At 55.9% G+C, this 22,345-nt stretch overlaps 1 protein-coding gene across 4 annotated transcripts in view; it reads left to right on the top strand.

Moving 5' to 3' along the window:
- The window catches only part of NT5M (5',3'-nucleotidase, mitochondrial), a 72,873-nt gene that overhangs the window by 32,923 nt on the left and 17,605 nt on the right, over positions 1-22,345 (top strand). For 2 of the 4 annotated variants that reach the window (XM_070561188.1, XM_070561189.1), the window contains exons 4-5: positions 2,726-2,840; positions 4,220-4,984. The exons of the other annotated variants lie outside the window; for them this stretch is intronic. In XM_070561188.1, coding sequence (XP_070417289.1) covers positions 2,726-2,840; positions 4,220-4,362 — 258 coding nt within the window. In that variant the 3' untranslated portion in view covers positions 4,363-4,984. Of the gene's footprint in view, positions 1-2,725; positions 2,841-4,219; positions 4,985-22,345 lie in introns of those variants that run through there. 4 annotated transcript variants of the gene reach the window in all.

The raw sequence follows: 22,345 nt of genomic DNA, 5'->3' as shown, positions 1-22,345 counted from the left end.
CCTTCTCAGAGAGGCCTTCTCGCCACCATGTCCCAGCTCCGTTTCATTGCTCAGAGCCCTTGTTCCACCTGAAACTGCTTGTTTGTGTGTTGGGCCTCCTATTACTGGAGTGTGGATTCCACAAGAGTACCTCACACAGCGGCTGCTCAGTCGGTGTTGGTTGAATACCTGCGTGAACAAGGAGAACACTGCCTGCTTCCTGGGTTGTTGTGAGGCTCAAATAAGACGATGGGTGATGAGTGCACGTGTAGGCTTCCTGGAAGCGTCAGCCCCAGGCCGTTCCTGCCTTTGCATGGCAACATGCGCCCACACCAAGGCTGCCTGGCCCTGGCCCTGCAGTGCCCCTTTTCCTGTGGTCCCTGGAGAGGTCCTCACCCTCGCCAGGTGGTTGGTGTGGGTGACCAGCTCATCCTCTGTCGATCCAGCTGGGCGTGGGGACTTGCGCCTCGCTCAGCTGTGTTGTGAACCAGATGGCGCCCTGCTCTTGCATAATGGGGTCTTTCTGAGAAGATGGCCAGCGTGGCCATTTGCTCAGGGTCCTTTGTCTGCTGGGTAAGATCACTCAGGAGAGGATGTTTGGGGAGCCCAGAACTGGGCCAGGGAGAGGCGAAGGGGCAGCTGATGGGCAGCAGGTCACGGTGGGGCCGCCCTGCCACCTTGGCCATGAGGTCTTCAGAATCAGAGCCCCTTCTCCCTTGGGCAGGGCTGGCCGAAGCAGACCCGGTCCTTCTTTTCATATGTTTGTTTGCTTGTTCACCAAGTCTTCACTGAGGCGTGGTCTTGGACCTCAAGGAATTTCCAGTCTGGCTGGGCAGATGGATGTGAAACAAGTAACTGGAGAGGTACCTGGCCACAACCATGGCCACTGCCAGGAAGGACAGTTAGAGTGGGGAGGGTCAGGGGAGGCTGCGCGGCTGGGAGAAGAGGTGTGTGCATGTGTGTGCATGTGTGTGCATATGTGTGTGCAGGAACAGTGACAGGAAGTGTTCCAGTCAGAGGAAGGGCCTGTGTGAAGCTGCTGAGGCAGGACAAAGCATAACACAGTCAGGAAATCAGAAGAAGGTCATTGTGAGTGGGGCATAGGGAGAGAGGGGACCACAGAGAGGCTGCAGCTGGAACCGCCGGAAGGTCCTGATGGCCCACAGCGCGTGGCTGGGCCCCCTCCACCCCACCCTCCCCAGCAGGCCGCCCTCTGGCTCTCCTAAGGAGGTGTCATGGGGCTGTTGTGGGGCTTAGCACGGTGCCCTTTCCCCCAGAAAGAAGCCATCCGTAGCAGTCGTGGTCTCACGCCCGCACTTCACACACGGGGAGTTGGGGGCCCGCGGAGGGCAGGGACGTGCCGGCCATGCAGCTGCCTCGAAGAAGGCCTCCCGGAGCTCCCTGTGGGGCCTGAGGCCACACTGCTGGGCTATGGCTCCCAATCGTTCTCTACACAGGATCGGGCGAGCTTTGGGAACACATCAGATCCCTCCACTACTTAAACCTGTTGCGGGCTGGCCCCGTGGCCCAGTGGTTGGGTTCATGCGCTCCACTGCGGCGGCCCAGGGTTTCACCGGTTCGGATCCTGGGCGCAGACGTGGCACCGCTCATCAAACCATGTTGAGGCAGCGTCCCACATGCCACAACTAGAAGGACCCACAACTAAAAGTAAACAGCTATGTACAGGGGGACTTTGAGAGAAAAAAGGAAAAAACATAAAGTAAAATCTTTAAAACCCATCACTGATTAAAACCCGTAGTCCTGACAAACTCTGTCAGCTGAAGTGCTTGTGTGCAAAAGGCAGGAGTTGAGAAAGGTGTTGGAAGGACATCAGGGTGGGCCCGCTGGCTCTGGAGCCTCTGCCGCAGGCCTGGCAGGGGGCGGCCGCTTGCCCCTGTTCTTGTGTGGCTCCCTCACGCTGCCTGCTGCCCCAGAGCCCAGTGGCTGGGCTCAGGCCTCTTGCCCACCACCTGGCTGCACTGGGATGGTGAGAGGTAGGGGGGCCGAGAGGGAGCAGCCAGGAGCCATCAGCCCCTGCTGTGGGAGGGCGCCCCCTGGCTACTTTCCCCAGGGAAAGGGGAGGCTGTGGAACAGCCCGACAGTGGCGAGGCGCCCTGTGTGTGGCTTGACCAGCCTCCGTGCCCCTGTGCCTCCCTTAGTCACTTGCTTTCTGTCAGCTCCCCTGACCTGCCTGCCCCTTTCTGCCTTAGCCCCTCACACATGACCTCTTCCTGAGATGCTCTCCCGCTCCCTGGTGGAGTCGGTTCCCAGGTGGCTTCCTGAAGAAAGTCCTCGGCTCACCCAGGATATGGGTGGACCGGCAGGGTCAAGGGCCCTGCGCACTGGTTCTTGGTGGCACTTTCCCAAGTGTCATGTAACAACTTGTCTACATGCAGCTTTAAGCTCTGTCCCCCCTTTCCTTTGTCCCTAGAGCCTAGCAGAGTGCACGTACCCATTGGGAGCCCGCGGGGCACTCACATGAGTGTTGGACGGATACAGGAGGCCCTTGTGTCCACTGTTGCTGTGCGGGACTCGAGCTGGGGGCCCTCTGGGTTCGACCCGGGACTCTGCTGCCTTCTGGCTACAGGGACGTGAACGAGTCGCGCCGTCTCCCTGAGCGTCAGTTTCCTTGGCCCCCGACGGGTGAATCGCGTCCCCCTCATGGCGGCCCTTCTTCCTGGAGGAAGCCTGGCTGTGCCCAGGGCTGACGGCAGTTTCTTCTCCCCTCTGCCTGTTCCCGTTCCAGTATGCCTGGGTGGAGAAGCACTTCGGCCCTGACTTTCTGGAGCAGATTGTGCTGACCAGAGACAAGACTGTGGTCTCTGCCGACCTTCTCATAGATGACCGGCCGGACATCACAGGCAAGTGAGGAGCGAGTGCCGAGGGCTGTGAGCCGCTCAGCCTCACCCCGCTCTTGAGTGGCCCCCACTTAATCACCAGCTGTGTATGAGGCATCCAGCCTGAGCCTGCCACTGCGTCTCCTCCCTGTCAGGAAGACAGAGTTCTTCTCAGCATCTGGCCTTGGAAGGGGCACCACTGGGAGTTGGGAGAAGCAGGTCCCAGTTGGGGGTAACTCTCCAGGTGGCCTTGGGTGAGTCACTTAACACCTGGAAGCCTCACCTTCCTCATGTTAAATGAGGGCCCAACTCTAGCTTCCACATATTTGTTTTTAGCTGCAGAAACCTTTGTTTTCTAAAAGCTATTTGAGCTGAACCTAATATATAAAACAGAAAAGCAAAGTCTGTTCTTTCCGGTTGAAGGTAGTTTGTGGGCTGTATTTGCTCCCTCTGCTTGTGGACGCCCCTCCCAAAAAAGAAGCAGACAAACAAGCCTTGAACTGGCTTAAAAAAGAGAGGGGAAATTTACTGTGCTCCTAACTGAAAAGGTGGGACAGGAGGGCTTCAGGCACGGCTGAATCTAGGAGTTCAAACAATATCAGTGAAAATTCAGTTTCTTTCGCTCCTGGCTCTGCTCTGCTCTGTTTTGCCTTTGTACTCAGGCAAGCTTTCTCCTCCTGGTAGATATCATGGTTTCAGGGTTAAATCCTATTCTTTTGGACACCTCAGTGGGGAAATATGGAATATTTCTTCCCTAATGGCTTTTAGAGCTGGCTTGGGAAACAGGGCACTGTGTTGAGAGGTAGAATCCAGGGGTGTGCCCACCCCTGACCTCCCAAACCACGCAGTTTCCCAAGGGGAGTCAGGGCACAGTGCCAGCAAGGGCCATGACCTTGAGGGGCCCAGAGACCTGCTCGGCTTCCATCTCCAATGATGGGGAGCAGGAGAGAGGCCTGTGCAGGAGGAGTGGGGCACCAGGCTGTACGCTGAGGGGCAGGATTGCCATGGTCAGTGCCCGTGTGCACATGTGGATGTGCAGGACTGAAGCTTGAGGGGGCTTGTGGGCCCGTGGTCAACAGCTGGTGGGCTGTGAAGCTGGCGCCCGCTGGTGCGGGACGGCTGGGCACAGGGAGGCGAAGGGCAGGGTCTGAGCAAGGCTCGACCATACCGACTGCTGCAGTCACTGCCGAGCACGGCTGTGTGCCTTGCCGAGGGCTTCATGTGGGCCTCTCCGTTAATCCTTGTGGCCCCCGCAAGACAGGGGCTAGTGCAGTCACCACTTTGCTGATGGGGACACCAAGTCTGGGAGGTGAGCTGCTGCCCAGGACACTCAGGAGTCGGGCCCAGGCGGCCGCGCTCCGGGGCTCCTGACGCTGGCCTGAAGCACTGCCTCCCGCCCACAGGGGCCGAGCCGAAGCCCAGCTGGGAGCACGTCCTCTTCACGGCCTGCCACAACCGGCATGTGCGGCTGCAGCCCCCCAGCCGCAGGCTGCTCTCGTGGGCGGACGACTGGAAGGCCATTCTGGACAGCAAGCGGTCCCGCTGAGCTCGACTGTGCTCCGGGCTCCTCTGCGGGGCCCTGACCTCAGGGCTCCCAGCTCAGGGCCTGGGGGCTCCCTCGCAGCCACCCGCTGGCCCACTGCATGGCTCTTCCCTTGCCCAGCCCTGCCAGGCCTTAACTGATCTCGGGCAGGGCTGGCCCACAGGCCTGGGCAGGAAGCGTGCAGCCAGGCAGTGCAGGCCAGGCTGCCTGGGGCAGGGCCTCCAGACGGACAGGAGCCGAGGACATTATTCAGAGGGCCAGTGGTCCTCCCCCCTCAGGGAAGTCCCCTCTTCCCAGGCCCCGTGACCCATCAGCAAGGGGTGCCCGGGTGAGATGGCTGGGGTGTTCCTGGCTGCGGGTGACAAGCAGGAGCAGGGGGCGGTGACCCCTCACTCCCTGCCCCCCAGTCCCGTGTCCCGCAGTGACCCGCCATGGACTCAGCAAACACACTCCGAGTTTAGGGCACGCCGGGCTCTGTGTTGGGGACACACAGGAGGCCCTGCCTTTGACCAGCTCAGGGGTTTCTTGTGCTGTGTCCCTGGGGCCCCGCTCAGGGCCCAGCAGAGGGTCAGCTGGCTTGAATGTTTGTTGAAGGCATGAAAAAATAAAGGCTGTTCACATGTTGCCTGAGGCTGTGAGCTCCTCTGACCCTTGCCCCAAGGCCCTCCAGTGTCTGACCCCCAGGCACCCAGCTGCACATCCCGTAAGTGCCTGGCCGTCCCCTCACTGACGACAAGGGCTGAGGGTGCCACTTCCCCGTGGGTGCCGCACAGGGACCTCGGAGGACAGAGTCTTGCTGGTGGTGGAACTGGCGGCCATGGTGGTCCCCTTGGTCCGACCCCCCACACCCTGCAAGTTTAGCAGTACCGTCCCCTCAAGTGCCTCCTTCCCACTCCGAGCCCCCGGGCCCACCCTCTGCTCCTCTTCAGGGCCAGTCCCTGTGAGGTCCCAGGAGCCACGTGTGGAGGGGCAGGCTGCATTAGAGACTCAACCTCTCCCCTTCCGACCTGCTGGGGGCGGCACCTCGAGCAGCCCCCTCCCACACTTCTTCCTCCGAGGCCTGGGGCCTCAGGGCCTGCACTCTCCCACTTCTCTCCTGCTGCCCTTGCAGGGGACCCCTGATGGTCCTATCTCGGGGTCCTTCTGTGACAGGCACCCTCGGGCTGCCTCGGGGGTGGGGTCAGGTGGGAGGGAAGATGAGGGAGAGGTGCCCGAGGCTCAGGGCTGGGGAGCTTCTTGGCTTTCTGGCTCTGGGGCCTCAGGAGCCCAGATGAGGCAGGACGGCCCCAGCCTGGCCAAAGGCAGTCCTCTGCTTGCCCCTCCCCTTGGCTGGCTCCATCCCTTGGGTGCCGGCTCTGCAGGTCATCCTGATGGGGAGGGTATTTGGGGTTGTGTCACATGACCCAGAGGCCGCCTGGCCCCAGCAGGGCAGTGTCCAGAGGAGTCCCAGCCTGCGGCCCCAGAACAAAGACAGACCCTGGAGCGCCAGCTCCCCAGCGTCTCCCCAGGACCCTCTGCGGTGCTCACACGAGGACACAGAGGACACAGCCGCTGCCTGAGGGCCTGAGACCATGTCACATGTGCGGCACAGTGCTTCCCTTCTTCCCGGGCTCGGTCACTGCCCTCTTCCCAGTTGGCAGTGGGGGCCTGGCCGTCTGGTCCTGCACGCCCACTCTTCACAGGGCTCCTCCTGCTCAGAGGTGTGAGGTCTAGATTTACTGGGACCCTGCTCGCGACTGTCCGGGGCACTGCAGCGTCTGGCCTGATGGGAGTGGCGTCTTCCCTTGGACTTGGCCTTCCTGGGGTGGGAGGAGCACCTGCCCCGGCCGGGGTGTGTGCTGGCCCTGAGGCCACAGCCGTGCAGTAGGCTTGTCCAGCCCTGGCCTCAGTCACCGCAGATGGCAAAGTGGGGCAGCTGGAAAGCTCTTAGTTCATTTCTGTCATGGGGCCTTGTTTTCCTGATGACAGAAATTAGTCCCGTCAGGTTTTTCTCAGCCACATCTGGTTTCTCCCTCCTCCTCCTGTCCAGGGAGAGCCCCAAGCACGGGGGTGTGGGTTTCCTGCAGGGGTGTCAGTGGTGAGGGGCGTCCGGTATCCTGTGGTCCCATCCTCATGGCGGTCTTGCCGGACAGTGGTGCTGGCACTGCTGGATGGCCCGTCCCCCTGAGGTCAGCCATGGGGCCCCACATCTGGTGCACAGCCCCTCTGCTACAGGGACACGGCTGGTCACCTGTGGCCGTTGCCCCCATGCTCCCGGCACCTGGTGCAGTGCAGGGCCTTGGGTGGGGCGGGAGGCCAGGGCACAGAGCCCACTCAGGGATGGGCCCTCCCTGGCCTCTGCCGAGCCCTGCTGCCCGCCCCGCGCCGTGCCGCCAGGTCCGCTCCTAACAGCTGCTGCGTCCTCAGGAGGCGCTGCCTCTGAAACCTTTCCTTTCCAGCCGCCGCTGTGTGAGTCTCCGAGGCCGGCTGGGGACTCAGAGCTGCAGGTGACGGTGCTCTCTGCCCAGCCGGGAGCCCGCCCGAGGCAGCGGCGCTTCAGCTGCCTCGTTAGTTTACAGGAGAAGGAGCAGTTGCAGTGGCACAGGGGCTGCGGTCAGTGCTGCAGAGGGTTGCCCACCTGACAGAGCCGCTGTCCCTGCGGAGTGCAGCGCGCCGGGGGAGCGGTGCGGCGGGGCCTGGGCAGCAGGCATCTCGACTGAGGTCTGAGTAGAAGAGGGGGAGCCCTGCCGAGGGAAGACCAAGGCCGTGCAGAGGCCCTGGGGCAGGAGGGGCTGCCGAAGAGGGTGGGAGGGAAGAAGACAGCAGGACTGGGGCCTGGAGAAGAGGCAGGGAGGTGGGAGGTGGCCCCCGGGCGCGGGGACTGGCACCTACCCCCGAAACAGCTGAGGACGCAGCCAGGAGCACAAGGCTTCATGATTTTCTTTTTGTGAAACAGGACACACCCACTTGACATGAAGGTGATTTTCTTCAAAGCTTGAGAAGTGTATGTTTTGCTTTGGAACCATTTAATGAGCCGCAGAAAAGGAAGTCCGCCTCTGGAGAGGAGAGCCGGGCCTGTCCTGCCCCCAGCCGGGTGACGCATCAGCACGGTTCCTTGCCATCTCCAGTGGCTGGCCTGGAAACGCCTCAGCTCTTGCCCAGAGTGGAGATTTACCCCTTTGAGGATGCTCAGGACTCTGGGCCTGGGCCTGGGCCTGGGCGGCATGGCGTCCTCGGGCCAGCAGACGCCTCGGCCAGGGAGCCTGTGTGGTTTCTTCACTTTCTGGGTCACACTTTCCCTGCGGGGACCCATTCCATGTCACAACCACAGTGACAGCCATTTCCTCAGCACTTCCTGTGTTCTGGATGTTGATGAGCACTTAACATGGCCTGGTGACCACTTAACCCTTGGGGCTGTGGGCTCAGCAGGGTCAGCTGTCCCCATGGAGGGTGAGCCAGGTCAGTGGTGCCACCAGGATGGAGTGCAGGCAGCCACGTTCGGGGCTTCTGCTGGCGGCCTGTGCACAGCCCTGTCGTCCGACCTGCAGTTCCCTGGGGGCTCAGGTGTCCATGGGTAGAGCGGAGTCGGCTTGGGCTAGGCCTCCCTCTGAAGGCGGGTATTCAGACCCTCACCTGCAGTAGAGACCGGGCACAGGTGGGAAAGGATCAGGCCGGGGCTGCGCAGTTCCTAGAAGCAGGCAGGGCAGGCTACGGCCCTAGGTGACAAGCCCGAGGAAGGGGTGTGAGGAGGAGAGGAGCTCCTGATTGCCCTGCGGGCCAGGCAGAGAGACGTATGTGATGGAGATGAAGATGCTCCCTAACACCCCTGTTGCCCCCGACTTGCCAGTGTCCTCCCCTGCACACCTGCCTTCCAGGTGAAGCCAGAGTCCAGCAGCCCCAAGGAAAGGCAGGGCAGGTGTTCAGGACAGGGAGCCCGTGGTGGGGGGAGGTGAGGGACGGCCTGGTGAGGCCCCAGAGAAAGTGGCCTGCTGGTACTGGGCCCAGAGGCCACAGCCACAGCTCAAGTGAAGATAAGCCAGGTCCCTGGGAGGTGGTGCCCCATCCCATCCAAAGTGGAGCCGTTGAGCAGATGAGGTAGGTCCCCAAGACCCCTCCTCTCCCTCTGACACGAGGCTCCAGGAGTCCCTGCATGCCTCTGGGGGAGGAGGGGGTGTCGAGGATGGATGAGCACGCTGGCTGGGCACTCAATAGGGGACCACCAAGGAGGGGCAGAGTGACCCCAGGGCTGCAGGGCTGAGCAGTCTGCCTGGGCCGAGAGCAGGCCTTGCTATGCCTGCACAGGGGCTGGCCGTGGGGGCAGGGGGGGCAGAGGCCCCCGCCCAACACTGGGTGACATGGCCAGTGTCCATGCAGAAGCCGGGTCCTGGCTTAGATGTCCCTTTGCCGGGGACAAAAACGAGGGAGACCCTCTGAAGAGAGGATATGAGCCCCTTCAGGGAGTGAGTCTTGAGCTAAGAGCTTCTCAAAAGAGCCTGAGTTAGAGACCAGAGAAGACCATTTAAATGGAAAGAAACTGAGATAGTTGTAATTGGCAATTGAAAAAAAAGAAAGAATGATCAGTTATATAGTTAATAGTGAACACTTATCTGCACATTTGAGTTTTAGCGCATATATATACACACACACACACATTTCGTTGTCCCCAGGAAGCCAGGGCTCAGAGAGGTTCATTGACAACCCTGAGGCCACCCAGCCAGCAGGGCTGGGGTCTAGACTCAGCTCCCAGAGCCTGCAGGGAAGAGCCAGAAGGCTGCGTGGCAGTGGGAGGGGCTGGGAACAGCCTGGAGAGGGGGCTGCCTGGCCGCCTGCCGGCTGTGTGAGCTCAGCAAAGCCACTTCTCTCTCAGCCCGTTTCCAGAGTTGGGTTTCCATGAGAAAGGGTTGCAGGAAATAGGGACATTTATTCCAGAACGTTGCTGCTCGGGGAGGAAACTGACTTGCTCTGTGGGACAAGGTGGTGGCTCAGTGGCCGGAGCCCCACTGCGGGAACCAGGGGTGCTTGTCCTGGTTTGGCCACCGGGTGGCAGCACAGCCCACTTGAAATGGACTGGGGAGTGTGTGTGTGTGTGCGTGTGGGAGCGAGCGGGCTGGGGGATGCTAGTGATTTGTGAGTGCACAGGCAACTGCAGGGAAAGAAGGTGGAAGGGCCACATTCCCGAAGCCCCCGCCGGCCCTCCTGGACCAGCTCTTGCCCCTTGCTCGTGGGCTGCAGTGGACAGAGCGGGCCTTGCGTGTCCGCGAGGCTGAGGACCCTGTCCCGTCTGCCTGGCCTGCAGGAAACCTTGTTTCCAGCCACAAATCTCAAACACCTGCTGCCTTCTGCACCTTCAGGGGCCTGAGAGGGAAACACGCTGCCTCCGGGCCAGGCGTTGGTGTAGGTCCCAGGCCGGCCTTGGCCTGCGCCGAGCCGTCCCTGGCTCCCCGTCGCACTGAGGGCAAAGTGGGGACTCCTTACTTAGGGAGGGCCCTTGGGGACCCCGCATTCGCCCTGGGCTCCTTGCAGCTCCTCCGCTGCGTCCCCCCTGGGCGGCACGTCGGGCTGCCGTCTCCCCAGGCCCGCGCAGCCCGCGGGACCGCCGGCCCCTCTGCGTCAGCGGCTGCGCCTGCAGGACTTTTCCAGAGCTGCCCAGGCCTGGGGGCCGGGCCTCGGGGAGGGAGAGGCTGGCCGAGCCGCAAGGCAGCAGCCCTCCAAAGACGGGCCGCGCCGGGACGAAATGACGCTTACAGATAGAAATACGTAGTAGTGAGAACCAAGTCACCCGTCCAGCAAATACCTTGGCCTTGTTGGAAATTTGGAATAAATTTTTAAAAATCCTTAACTAGATTTGGCAAAGCTGGCTTGGACCCACAGGCTGAGGCCTGAAGGAGACCAGAAATGACGAGGGTATTTCAGGTCGAGAAGCTGGCAGAGAAGGGGGCTGAGGAGCCGAGCCCGGAAGCCGCAGTGTCCTTGCCTGGGTCTCCCTCCCGCCCTCCTGTGAAGGGACAGGTCAGGCGACGCCGGCCACGGGGAGGGGCTGCAGCTCCCAGGGACGGCCACACGGTGGCGCCACAGGCCCGGGCCGGGCCGGGGCGGACAGGCAGCCTCCTGGACCAGACCTGCTCCCTGTTCTGGCCCCACGCTGGTGTTCCCAACCGTCAGCATCTCTTCTGACCCCCGTACATTGTGGAAACTGCTGTGGGCAGGGCCTGGCCTGTGAGCAGAGGGCACCTCAGCCACGATGGTCGAGCAGGGTCACATCAGCCCTAATCCTCCCCTGGGAGAGCAGAGTGCTGTGGGGGCAGTTCGGGCTCCAGGGACAGCCCTGTGCTCTCACGCCGCCGTGCCCCAGCCCCCTTTCCTCTGCACGTGGTTCGCCCTGCTGCCTGCCCCAGACAGCCCTCGCAGACCGCCCAGCCCGGCGCGCCTCCCTCCGACCTCCCGGCCTCGCCGCCTGCACCGCGAGCTTCCAGCCTGGCTCGGGGGCCGTTCCTGTGCAGTGGATGGAGCGTCGGGGGCCCGGGAGGGCCCACGGTTACTGAGCATGCGCCAGACACTTTCATCTTCCCACGTGACCACGAGGTAAGGGAGAGTAGCCTCGTTTAATTTTGTGAAATTGCAGCTGAGCAGGTGGAGTCCGGGTTCAGTTCGTCGCCAAAGGCCGTGCCCTTCCCGCCATCCAACGCTGCCCCGCAGAGCGCAGAGCGGAGCTCAATCCCCTCGAGGCATCAGGAGCGAAGCCCAGAGAGCGCAGCAGCGGAGGCGGGTCACGTGGGGGCTGACTCACACGACGCCTCCCCCACAGTCCCAAAGCCCAACCACAGCGGAAAACAAGAACCGTGCTGTTGGTGAACCAGAAACCGTGCCAAATGCCTTAAAGGTGGAAGGCAGCTGGGTGAGACCGAAGGAGAGAGCTGTGTGAGGGGGTGGCTCCTGCAAAATGGGAGGGGCCAGAGGCCCTGGAGGGGTGGGTATGGGGACTCAAGAGGACCTTGGGCCCCTGGCAGGATGATTGTTTAGGGTACCTCAGTAGGAGCTGCCAGGTGAGTTGAACACTCTCTCTACCCTCCTCCGCCACACGGCACACCGCCCCTAGGCCAAGCAGGGGACACAGCTATGTGTGTTTTGGGGGAGTGGGGAGAGTAAGTGTGGATGCGAGGGTTGAAGAGACAGTGTCCCGGAAAACTGGTGATACCCGGGGAGAGTGGAGAGACCCAAGCACAGAACATTAGGATTGTCTCGTGGTGCCTTACCCTCCCCACAGCGAGTGGAGCGGGCTGTGGGGAACAGATTTGACATCTGCAGCTAAAGTGAACCTCAGGTGCAAAGATGAGCCCCATGAAGGATAGGCGTGAGACTCCTCAACGAGAAAATTGACACCCAAGGAAAGGAAGTTAATGTAACCAGAACGAGATTTCAGAACAGGGGTCATCTATATCCTTAGATGTCATAGAATATTGAATCCTCAAAAAGCGGCTGGGGAATTCGGAAAATTCAAATCTGGTCGCTGAAAAAAGGGATGAATAGCAGAATGAACATAGCCGAGGAGTAAATAAGTGAATGGAATATTGATCCAAGGACTTCTAGAATGCAGCACAGAAGGACAAAGAGGTGGAAAGCACAAAATAAAAGGAGATACGGAGGATAGGGTCAAGCTTCATTTCCTAGTGCAAAAGGAGACAAGAATACAGAAAAAGAGATTTCCCAGACCTGGGTCTGAAAATGTCCCAGAAATATGATTAGAAGAGGCTGCCAGTAGTAGTCAAAACAGCATGGTACTGGCACAGAAACAGACACACAGATCAATGGAACAGAACCAAGAGCCCAGAAATAAACCCACATCTACAGACAGCTAATTTTCGACAAGTGAGCCAAGAACATACAATGGAGAAAAGAAAGTCTCTTCAATAAATGGTGTTGGGAAAACGGGACAGCCACATGCAAAAGAAGGAAAGTAGACAGGCCGGCCCGGTGGCATAGTGGTTAAATTCGCACTCTCCACTTCAGCAGGCCAGGGTTCATGGGTTTGGATCCCAGGCACAGACCTACACTCCCCTCATCAAGCCATGCTATGGAGGCATCCTACATACAAAATAGAGGAACATTGACACAGATGTTAGCTCAGGGCCAATCTTCCTCACCAAAAAAAAAGAAAAAAAAAGGAAGAAGAAGAAAAGAAGGAAAGTAGACCATTATCTTATACAATACACAAAAATTAACTCAAAATGGATAAAAGACTTGAATGTAAGACCTGAAACCATAAAATTTCTAGACGAAAACATAGGCAGTACACTCTTCAACATCAGTCTTAGCAGTATCTTTTTGAATGCCATGTGTCCCCAGGCAAGCAAAACAAAAGGAAAAATATACAGATGGACTACATCGAACTAAAAAGCTTCTGCAAAGCAAAGGAAACTATTGACAAGACAAAAAGACAACCTACCAGGGAGAAGATATTTGCAAATCTTATATCTGATGAGGGGTTAATATCCAAAATATGTAAGAACTCATACAACTCAACAACAAAAAGAAAAACAACCCAATTAAAAAATGGGCAAGGAATCTGAATAGACATTTTTCCCAAGAAAATATACAGATGGTCGATAGGCACATGAAAAGATGTTCACCATCACTAATGATTAGGGAAATGCCAATCAAAACTACAATGAGATATCACCTCACACCTGTCAAAATGGCTATCATTAAAAAGATAAGAAATAAGTGTTGGAGAGGATGTGGGGAAAAGGGAACCCTCATACGCTGCTGGTGGGAATGTAAACTGGTGCAGCCACTATGGAAAACAGTATGGAGATTCCTCAAAAAATTAAGAATAGAAATATCATATGACCCAGCTATCCTACTACTGGATATTTATCCAAAGAGTATGAAAACACTAAGTCAAAAAGATATTTGCACCCTATGTTCATCGCAGCATTATTCACAATAGTCAATACTTGGAAGCAACCTAAGTGCATGTCAGTGGGTGAATGGATAGAAGAGGTGGTATGGAGCCAGCCCTGATTGCCTAGTGGTTACAGTTCAGCATGCTCTGCTCCAGTGGCCTGGGTTTGGTTCCTGGGCACACAAACACACCACCTGTCTGTCAGTAGCCATGCAGTGGTGGTGGCTCACATAGAAGAACCGGAAGGACTTACAACTAGAACATACAACTATGTGCTGGGGCTTTGGGGAGAAAAAAAAAAATGTGGTATGTATATACAGTGGAATACTACTCATCCATAAAAAGACGAAACCTTGTCATTTGCGATAGCGTGGATGGACCTTGAGAGTATTTTATTTTGCTGAGTGAAATAAGTCAGGTGGAGAATGTCAAATACTGTATGACGTTGCTCATAAGTGGAAGATAAAAACAACAAATAAATGCGTAAATACAGAGACTAGATTGGTGGTTACCAGAGGGGAAGGGAGGAGGGAGGGGGGCAGAAGGGGTCATGTGCACAATGATGGATGGTAATTAGTCTTTGGGTGGTGAACAAGATGTGGTCTACACAGCTATCAAAGTATAATGATGTGCACCTGAAACTTATGTCATAGTATAAATCAATGTTACCTCAATAAAAATAAATAAAGGAACAAGATAACCTTAAAAAAAAGAAGAGGCCACCAGTGACAGGATGAATGAAAGAGATCCACTAGTGGACAGAGTGTTGAAATTTTAGAACACTGGAGATAAAAAATTATAAATATTTCCAGAAAAAAACAGAGCACTGGAAGCAAGAAGAAAATGAAGCGATTATCTTCAAATTCTAAGGGAAAATAATTTCAAGTCCAGAGTTCTGTACCCAGTCAAATGTAAGAATAAAAGCACATCTTGAAGACATGTGATGTCTCAAAATGTTTAGCATTGAAAATAGTTCCTTTTTGTAAATATTACTAACTGATATGCTCTAGTAAGAAGAAAAATCAGTCCAAGGAATGGGATACAAGAGACGAAGGTGAGGCAAGAACCAATAAAACTTATTAAATCTAAGTAAGTGTTGATTGTTTAAAGAATTAATAACGATCTGGAACTAAAATCATAGTATTATCAACAAAAGAGTTAAGGAGTTTGTGGAACAGAGGAGGGTAGAAGTGTGCGAAAGGTCTTGTCTTGGAGGGTGGACATAGACTATGGATAGTTCTAGCTTTGCTAGAATAAGATCGAGTGTGTGTGTGAAGATGTTATGGGAAATCTCCGTAAAAATAGAAGTGAAGTGTATAATATTAACTACTGTAAACTATTAGAAGGAAAAACTAAAATGAAGAAAATCCAACAAGTTCAACTTCTCTTCCTAGGAAAGAGAAGAAAATCAAAGCATAGGAGATAGAAGAGAAAAGTAATATATCAGGAAGAAGTTCAAACATTTCAATAATTGTAGTAAATGTGAATGGGTTAAATTCATCTATTCAGGAGAAAATTTCCAAAGACAAGAAATAAACTTGTGTCTTTAAGAGACATGTATAAATGGTCCCAGGAGGGTTCTAAATAGGAGAGTAGGAAAAAGGACGTGAAGTAAATCCTAATGAAAGGACAGTGGTGAGTGTATGTCAGTATCAGATAAAACAGAATTCAAAGAAAAAACAAGAACAAAAGACAAAGTTCCTGTGTTTATGTTGCTAAAAGAGACAAGCTACCAGCAAAGTGAAAGTTATGCAATTTTCTGACCCTAACAACATACTTTCAAAATGTTTGAAACAAAAACTGAAATGGGCCGGCCCTGTGGCCAAGTGGTTAAGTTTGTGCGCTCTGCTTCGGCAACCCAGGGTTTCCCCAGTCTGAATCCTGGGTGCGGACATGGCACCGCTCCTCAGGCCACGTTGAGGCAGCGTCCCACGTGCCACAACTAGAAGGACCCACAACTAAAATATACGACTATGTACTTGGGGGATTTGGGGAGAAAAAGCAGAAAAAAAAAAAAGAAAATTGGCAGCAGTTGTTAGCTCAGGTGCCAATCTTTAAAAAAATTTAAAAAATAAATAAATAAACCCAGAAAACTATAAAGAGAAATGGACAATTTCACAGTTACAGTGGGAGACTTTATTTTGTTTTGGTTTTGGTGAGGAAGATCTGAGCTAACACCTGCTGCTAATCTTCCTCTATTTTGTATGTGGGATGCTGCCCCAGCGTGGCTTGATGAGCAGTGCGTATGTCTGTGCCCAGGAACCGAACCTGTGAATCCCGGGCTGCTGAAGTGGAGCCTGCAAACTTAACCCACTACTCCACCTGGCTGGCCCCTATAGTGGGAGACTTTAATGTATTTTCCTTAGAAATTGACAGATCAAAGAGGCAAAAATAAGGATCATATATATATGTATATGTATATAAACTTATGTATATATATAGTTCAAAAAAGAAATTACGTTATTTTCAAATATACATGGACTGGTCATCAAATGGAAATGTTGAAAAAGAAGAGATAAAACTTGTTATTTTGTAGACAATATGATCATCTCCTTCAGAAAGGGAGAAAGAAGTAATGGCAGAATTCAGCAAAGTTCTCGGATTACAAGATCAAGCGTAAAAGCCAGTGCTTCCCTGACAGTGGGAACGGGAAGAGAAGAACAGCTGTGAGAGGTGACGTCGGGAAGGCAGGACAACAAGGCTGGGAGGAGAGGACAAGATGACAAAGGGAGGCCTCTTTCCCCTGAGGAGGTGAGGGCTGGGAAGAGAGAGTCTCAAAGTGTAAGGGAGGCACAGAGCAGGCGAATCTGGGCTTGCCAACATTTCTTGAGCGCCAGGCATGCCCCAAATGGTTTGTAGGAATTGTCTCATTTAATCCTTGAAGTGGGTGCTATCAGCTGTCTGTCTCGCAGATAGGAAACCTGAGATGTGCGCAGGTGTGCGCATCACAGCGAGTGGGGTTTGGACCTGGCCCGTCTGGCGCCCAGACTGCTCTCAGTCTCTGAGCCATGCAGAGCATGGAAGTCACCCTGCTCTGGGCGCCCTTCTAGCGAGAGCGTCTCTTGGTGTTATCCAATTCTCAGAGAAGTCTCTGATCCGTAAAGTGTTAAGAATCCCTGACTCACGTGTTGGGATCCTTTTCAGAGCTGGAACGAGGGACTCAGAGAGCCTGGCATGGGGGAGGCTACTGGCTTCCGCAGCCCAGGGGCCCTGGGGTGGACTGCGCTGGGCGTTCTGACGCTCCCTCGAGTCAGGACGGGACGTCTGGTTCCACTCAGGCTCTCGGAGCAAGAAGAGACAGACTCTCCTGAAACCATCTCTAGTCCAACACTGTCATTTTACAAATAAGGACTCTGAAGCCCAGAGAGGTTGCCCAAGTCACCGGCTGTATGGTCCTACAGCTGGTTGGTGACAGATGGCCAGAGCCAGGGAGTGGCCGACACTATCTGAAGATGGTCCAGCCTCTCTGCCCACAGGGTGACTCCCTGGGCTGAAGGCAGACTGTCCCCAGTCCCCCGCAGGAGCCTGCGAGGCGACAAAGGGACTGGAAGAACACTTTAGCCTGTGGCCAGATGGTGTGGCTTTGGTTGATTTTTTAAAAAATTTGTGGTAAAATACACATAACATAAATTTTACCATTTTAACCATTTAAAAATGTATAATCCAGTAGCACTAAGTACAACGTTGTGTGACCAGCACCGCTATCTGGTTCCAGGACTTCGTCATCACCCCAAAACCAATAGCCGTCACTCTCCCTTCCCCCTCCCCCAGCCGCTGGAAACCACCCATCTGCTTCCCATCTCTGGATTTGCCTGTTCTGGACATTTCATACGAACACAATCAGACAGTGGCTTTCTGTGTCTGTCTCCCTTCACTTAGCATAAACATTTTCAAGATTCATCCATGCTGTAGCATGTGTCACAACCCCATTCCTTTTCATGGCCAAATAACACTCCATGGTGTGGATATGCCCCATTTTAATGGTGACCCAGTCATCTGTTGAGGATCCCTGGGCTGCTTCCACCTTCCGGCTATTGTGAACAGGGCTGCCATGAACCTCCGTGGACGCGTTCTTGTGGGAACACCTGCTTTCACTTCTCTTAGGTTTACACCGAGGCGTGGAACTCGGGGTCACGTGGTAGATCTACGTGGAACTGGTTGAGGAGCCGCCAGCCTGGTTCCCACGGCAGAGCGGATGTGCACGGCCCTTGCTCTCTGCATTCGGCACGTCCCTGTCCGCACCCCGACCCCACCTTGCTGCACCTGCATCTTTGCTGCAGGCCCACCTGCTCTGCTCAGTTCCAGACCCACAACCCGCACCTGCGTGACCCTTTGGGCCTCCCATCACATTGTCCCTTGCTCAAATATGCTCCACCTGCACCTGCCTCTTCTCTCTGACACGCCTCTGCTCAGTGTCCCTGCAGCGTGGGTCCCAGCGGGTGACGAGCACCAGCCTCAGGCTGGCACGTGGGCCACAGGTTGTGAGGGTGGGGGTGGTACACCCACTGTCTGCTGCTGGTCTCTTATTATCTCATTTGTTCCTCACAGCAAGCCCATGAGGCAGGTGCTAATATCGTCCCCATTTTGTAGATGTGGAAATGGAGGCTCAGAAAGGTTCAGTGACTTGCCCAAGACCACACAGCTAGTAAGTGGTGGAGTGAGGGTTTGAAATAGACAGTCTGTCTCCTCAGGGGTTAAGACAGATGCTTGGGCTCCTGGGGTCAGTAGAAAAACCGCTGGCTTTGAGGAAAGAAGGTCAGGGCTTAGGACTCAGGCTCCAGAGCAGACAGCTGGAGGAGAGACAGGGGTTCTTGGGAGCAGCGCCTCTTTCGGGGACGAGGTCAGAGTGAGGTCCTGAGCTGGAGGGCAGTCGTCAGACCCTGCATCCCCACGCTGTGACCCCAGGGCCTGCTGAGCCTGGTGAGTGGACAGACTGAAGCTGACTGCGAAGGACTCTGGAGGTGATGGACGGCTGAGAGGCGTCGATTTTGCTCAGACGTCATTCATCGACTGGAACGCATACGTGTTTCATGGTGAGATGGCGTCTATCACCACGGGACTGGTGGGGGCAGAGGGGTGCACCCAGGCACCGAGTACAATCCCCACCTGCATCGAGCCCCCAGGCAGTGGGCAGAGGTGGGTGAGGGTGTCCAAGAGCCCGTGAGCCCACGTGCCACAAACACCTGGCCAGCGGCCATTCCACAAGCCCTTCCCCAGATGATGACTCAGCCTCAGGGCTGATAGGATGGCTCCCGTCCCCCCAGGACAGAGACTGGTCAACTGGGAGGGCTCTGCCCCAGTCAGAACCCCACGGGCCATGCACCCTCCTTCTGCAGCGACGCCCCTGCAGGGAGCCTGGGTGCTGGGCTGCATCCACATCCACAGCTGGGCCAGGCCTCTCGGTGCCCCCTCGAAGCCCGGCTCACCTCAGGTTCCAGCTGATCTCAGGGCAGAAGGCAGAGACGGGCTCGTCGGTGGGCTGGACCCATTCTAGTTGCAAGGCTGTGCTGGAGGGCAGGCTGTGTCCCTGTCTTCTTGAGCACAGGCCATGCAAGCACAGAAGGTGGCCGGAGGCCATGAGGACCCCCGTTCTCTCCCTTGTGCGGTTCTGAGTTGGCCAGGCCACCTCTCGAGACCCTGGGCACCCTAGGCCAGCAGGGCCCTCCCACCTGAGCATTCCAGCTGGCTGGGGGCCCTCAGCTCTCCTTGTGGATACACTGGTTTCCTGGTTCCAGCTCCCTGAACCCCTTCCCCACTGGGGCCTCCAGAAAACAATTTCTGGGCCCACGAAGCTGAAGGTCAGGTACCTGGTGGTGGAGACCTCACCGAGTAGCCACCGCCCTGTGAATCCCGGGATAGAGGGAAAGAGGCGGGGAGGAGAAGGGAGGGAGGGGCCTTTAAACTGGAACAAGGAGGAGGAGCAGGAATTAGCTAGGAGAGGAGGCGGCAGGGGTCATAGGAAAGGGGTAGTGTGTGAGGACCCCAGGGTAGGAGGCAGATGTCCTCGGAGGGCTGAAATAAGGCCCATGTGGCTGCGAGTGCAACGGACGAGTGTAGACAGGGACGAGGAGCAGGTGAGGAGGAGGCAGAGGTGGGCAGAGCCTCCACCCCGCCCAGCGGCCTCAACTTGTGCTGGCATCTGTGGCCACCAGCCCGCTGTTGCAGTGACCCACGAGCACCCCGTTGCCCGGGGTGACTGTGGTGTCTGCAAGGTCATAGCCTGCCTTTCTCAGCATCATCTGCACTTGGCACAGGGACTGGTCGGCGCCCGGTGAGAATCTGTAGAATGGAGAAAGTAGATGTGCGAGTCAATCCACTGATCTCACAGAGAGACAGAAGCCAGCGTTAGGTGAGGCCTGGGGACCTGTGTCCCTGCTGCACCCCTGAACTCTCGGCAGGGTGGGCAGCCTCCTGGCTGGGGCTTCCAGAAGGCAAAGGGGGATATTTAAAGGAGCCAGACAGAGAGAAAGAGAAAGATGGTCTCTACAACTCTCCTGGGAGGTGAAGCACCTTCTTGAAAACTAGGAGGGCTTCCTGGAAGAGTCAAACCCAAGGTAACTGGCTCACCCTGCACCACTGCGGGGCTTCTGACCCATTCCTCCTGGAACCCAGAGACCCAGCCTGTTCACCCTCCAGCAGGGGCTCCCTTCCCCTGCTTCCCGGGCGTTGGAGGAGCCACAGGAAGTGGGGGTGACGCGGCCATCCCTGCTCAGGGCCACTGGTTAATTCCTCAGGCTTTGCTGTGAGCTATGCGCCCTTCGGCTGAACATTCAGGCTGCTGCTGGCTTAGCCCTGCCTGCGTCTGTGAGGCGCTATTTTTATAGCCCTGGGGATGGCTGACGAAAGTGTTTAAAAGGACACAAAATTAAAAAATTTAAAAGCTGAGTGCCAGCTGTTTTGTTTGGAAAGCAAGATGGCATCTGTGTTCTGCCCAAGGAATGCATCCTGTCCACTGCCCAAGGCGCAGGGGCTTAAGAAACCCTATGTGCCACTCACCCCCTGTGTGACCTTAGCCAAGCCCATTCCCCTCCTGTGCCTCAGCTTCCAGCATGTGAAAAAGAGAAGCTTGGATGAGTTGATTCTCCCTCGACTTTGGGGGCTTGAAGAACTTCTCCCTGCAGGGGACAGGCATGAGAAGGGGGCAGCCTCTCTCCTCGGTTTCACTATCCCTTCCTTCGCCATCCCTTTGATTAATTCCCCTAAAAAGGCTCCACTTTTTCACCCAGAGGAAAGGCCCTGCAGGCCCCTGGCAGGGCGCTGGGAGGTCGTGGGGACGGGAGTCAGCAGCCTTGAGCCCTCGTCTTGACTCTGCAACCCACTTGCAGTGTGACGTTGGGCAACACGTGTAACCTTTTGGGTTTCAGTTTCCACACCTGTTAAAAGGGAGGTAATGATGCCCGCCCTGCTTGCCTCATGCAGCCGTGATGGGCATCCAAGGTCATGATGCATGTATGTGGGGGACAATACTTGGAGTCCCTTCGGTGCCACCAGTTTTCACGTACTCCAGTCCAGAGGCTAACTCAGCACTTAGTGGTGCCGGAACACATGTGACCGTTGGCACATGGGCTGGGATAGCTACCCGGGCAGGATGATTTCTGAGCGAGTCCTGGCGAGGAACAGCAGTGACTCTCTGTCCTCCATCGTGGGGTCGGAGTCACGAGGATGTGTTGAGGGTTCACCCCATGAGCTCCTCCTTTGCGTGGTCCTCTGGTGCGGTGGCCGCACTAATCTCTCTGTCCCACACATTCTCTGCACCGTGACCTGACCTCTCCCCTCGAATCTGGGTGGATGTGTAACTCACTTAGGAGCAAGAGACTGGGCAATGCAACCCAAGGCTGGAAAAGAAAAGGCATGTGGTTTCCGTTTCATTTGCTGAAACTTCGTGTAAGCGGGTGCAGCTGTCGGAGGACGCCACCCTGTGAGGAAGCCCAGCTGGGCCACAAGGATGATCTCTGAGGTCTCATTAGAAGAAAGAGATGCCCGGTGTGCCCGGCGGCTCAGGACTGCAACTGCATACAGGCTGCCCCGCTGAGCCCTCATAGAGCTCCTGACCCGCGGACGCTGGGAGAGCCAGGGCAGTGTTGCTGTCTTAGCCACTAGGTCTTGGCGCACTTTCTTACGCAGCTAGAGTAGCTGGTTCAGAGATGGGGAGCATGGGGTGGAGGGCAGGTTTTCGTTCAGAAATCTTGGGAAGGACCGTGGTTGGCGTGGCAGCTTAGGCGTGAGGTAGCTGTGGACACTTTGCTAAGCCGGGCTCTCGGGGCCTCAGGCGCCTTTTCTGTCAACTGCATGATGGGAGGCCGGTGGAGGGGGTCGACTTGGCCAGTGCTCACCAGCAGTTCCAGTCCTCCGTCCCGGGCACACAGGAGGCCTGTACTCCACACGCCCGCTTCCCAGCGCTAGGTGTGGCCCTGTGACTCGTGGGCCAGGGAAATGAGAGCAGAAGTGGTAGGTACCGCTTCCGGGAGCAAGAGCTACAGCGTGAACTCCATGTCTCTGCCTGGCAAACTCTAAGGCCTCATTTAAAAAAAAAAAAATTTTTTTTGAGGAAGATTAGCCCTGAGCTAACATCTGCTGTCAATCCTCCTCTTTTAGCTGAGGAAGATTGGCCCTGAGCTCACATCCGTGCCCATCTTCCTCTGCTTTATATGTGGGATGCCTGCCACAGCATGGCTTGACCAAGCCGTGCCGTGTCTGGACCTGGGAACCCCGGGCTGCCGAAGCAGAGTATGCGAACTTAACTGCCGAGCCACCGGGATGGCCCCCCTAAGGCCTCATTTTAAGGTGGTGGTGTCGTGAGACAGCAGGACATCTCTTAACCTTAGTCTCCTGAAGATCTGTGAGGAGAAAGACCCCTCCCATGAAGCCAAACCTTTGTGGTTTTAAGCCATTGAGATTTGGGGGCTGTTTGTTGCAGCAGCATAAAGATGACTGATTCAACGATAAAAGCAAATAGCAAGAGTGAAATATTCTCCTTTTTTTTTTTTTTTTTTGAGAGCCTGGGTCACCGCGAGCATTCAGTTAAGTGCTGGCTCTTATTGCAATACCAATTCCTATGTCTTAGGTGGTTTTTTCTCAAAAGCAGACCCTGAGACAAAGATTTGA

Source organism: Equus przewalskii, chromosome 10 (assembly GCF_037783145.1).
Source record: "Equus przewalskii isolate Varuska chromosome 10, EquPr2, whole genome shotgun sequence".
Taxonomy (NCBI): Eukaryota; Metazoa; Chordata; class Mammalia; order Perissodactyla; family Equidae; genus Equus; species Equus przewalskii.
This window is presented reverse-complemented; position numbering and strand designations above follow the sequence as displayed.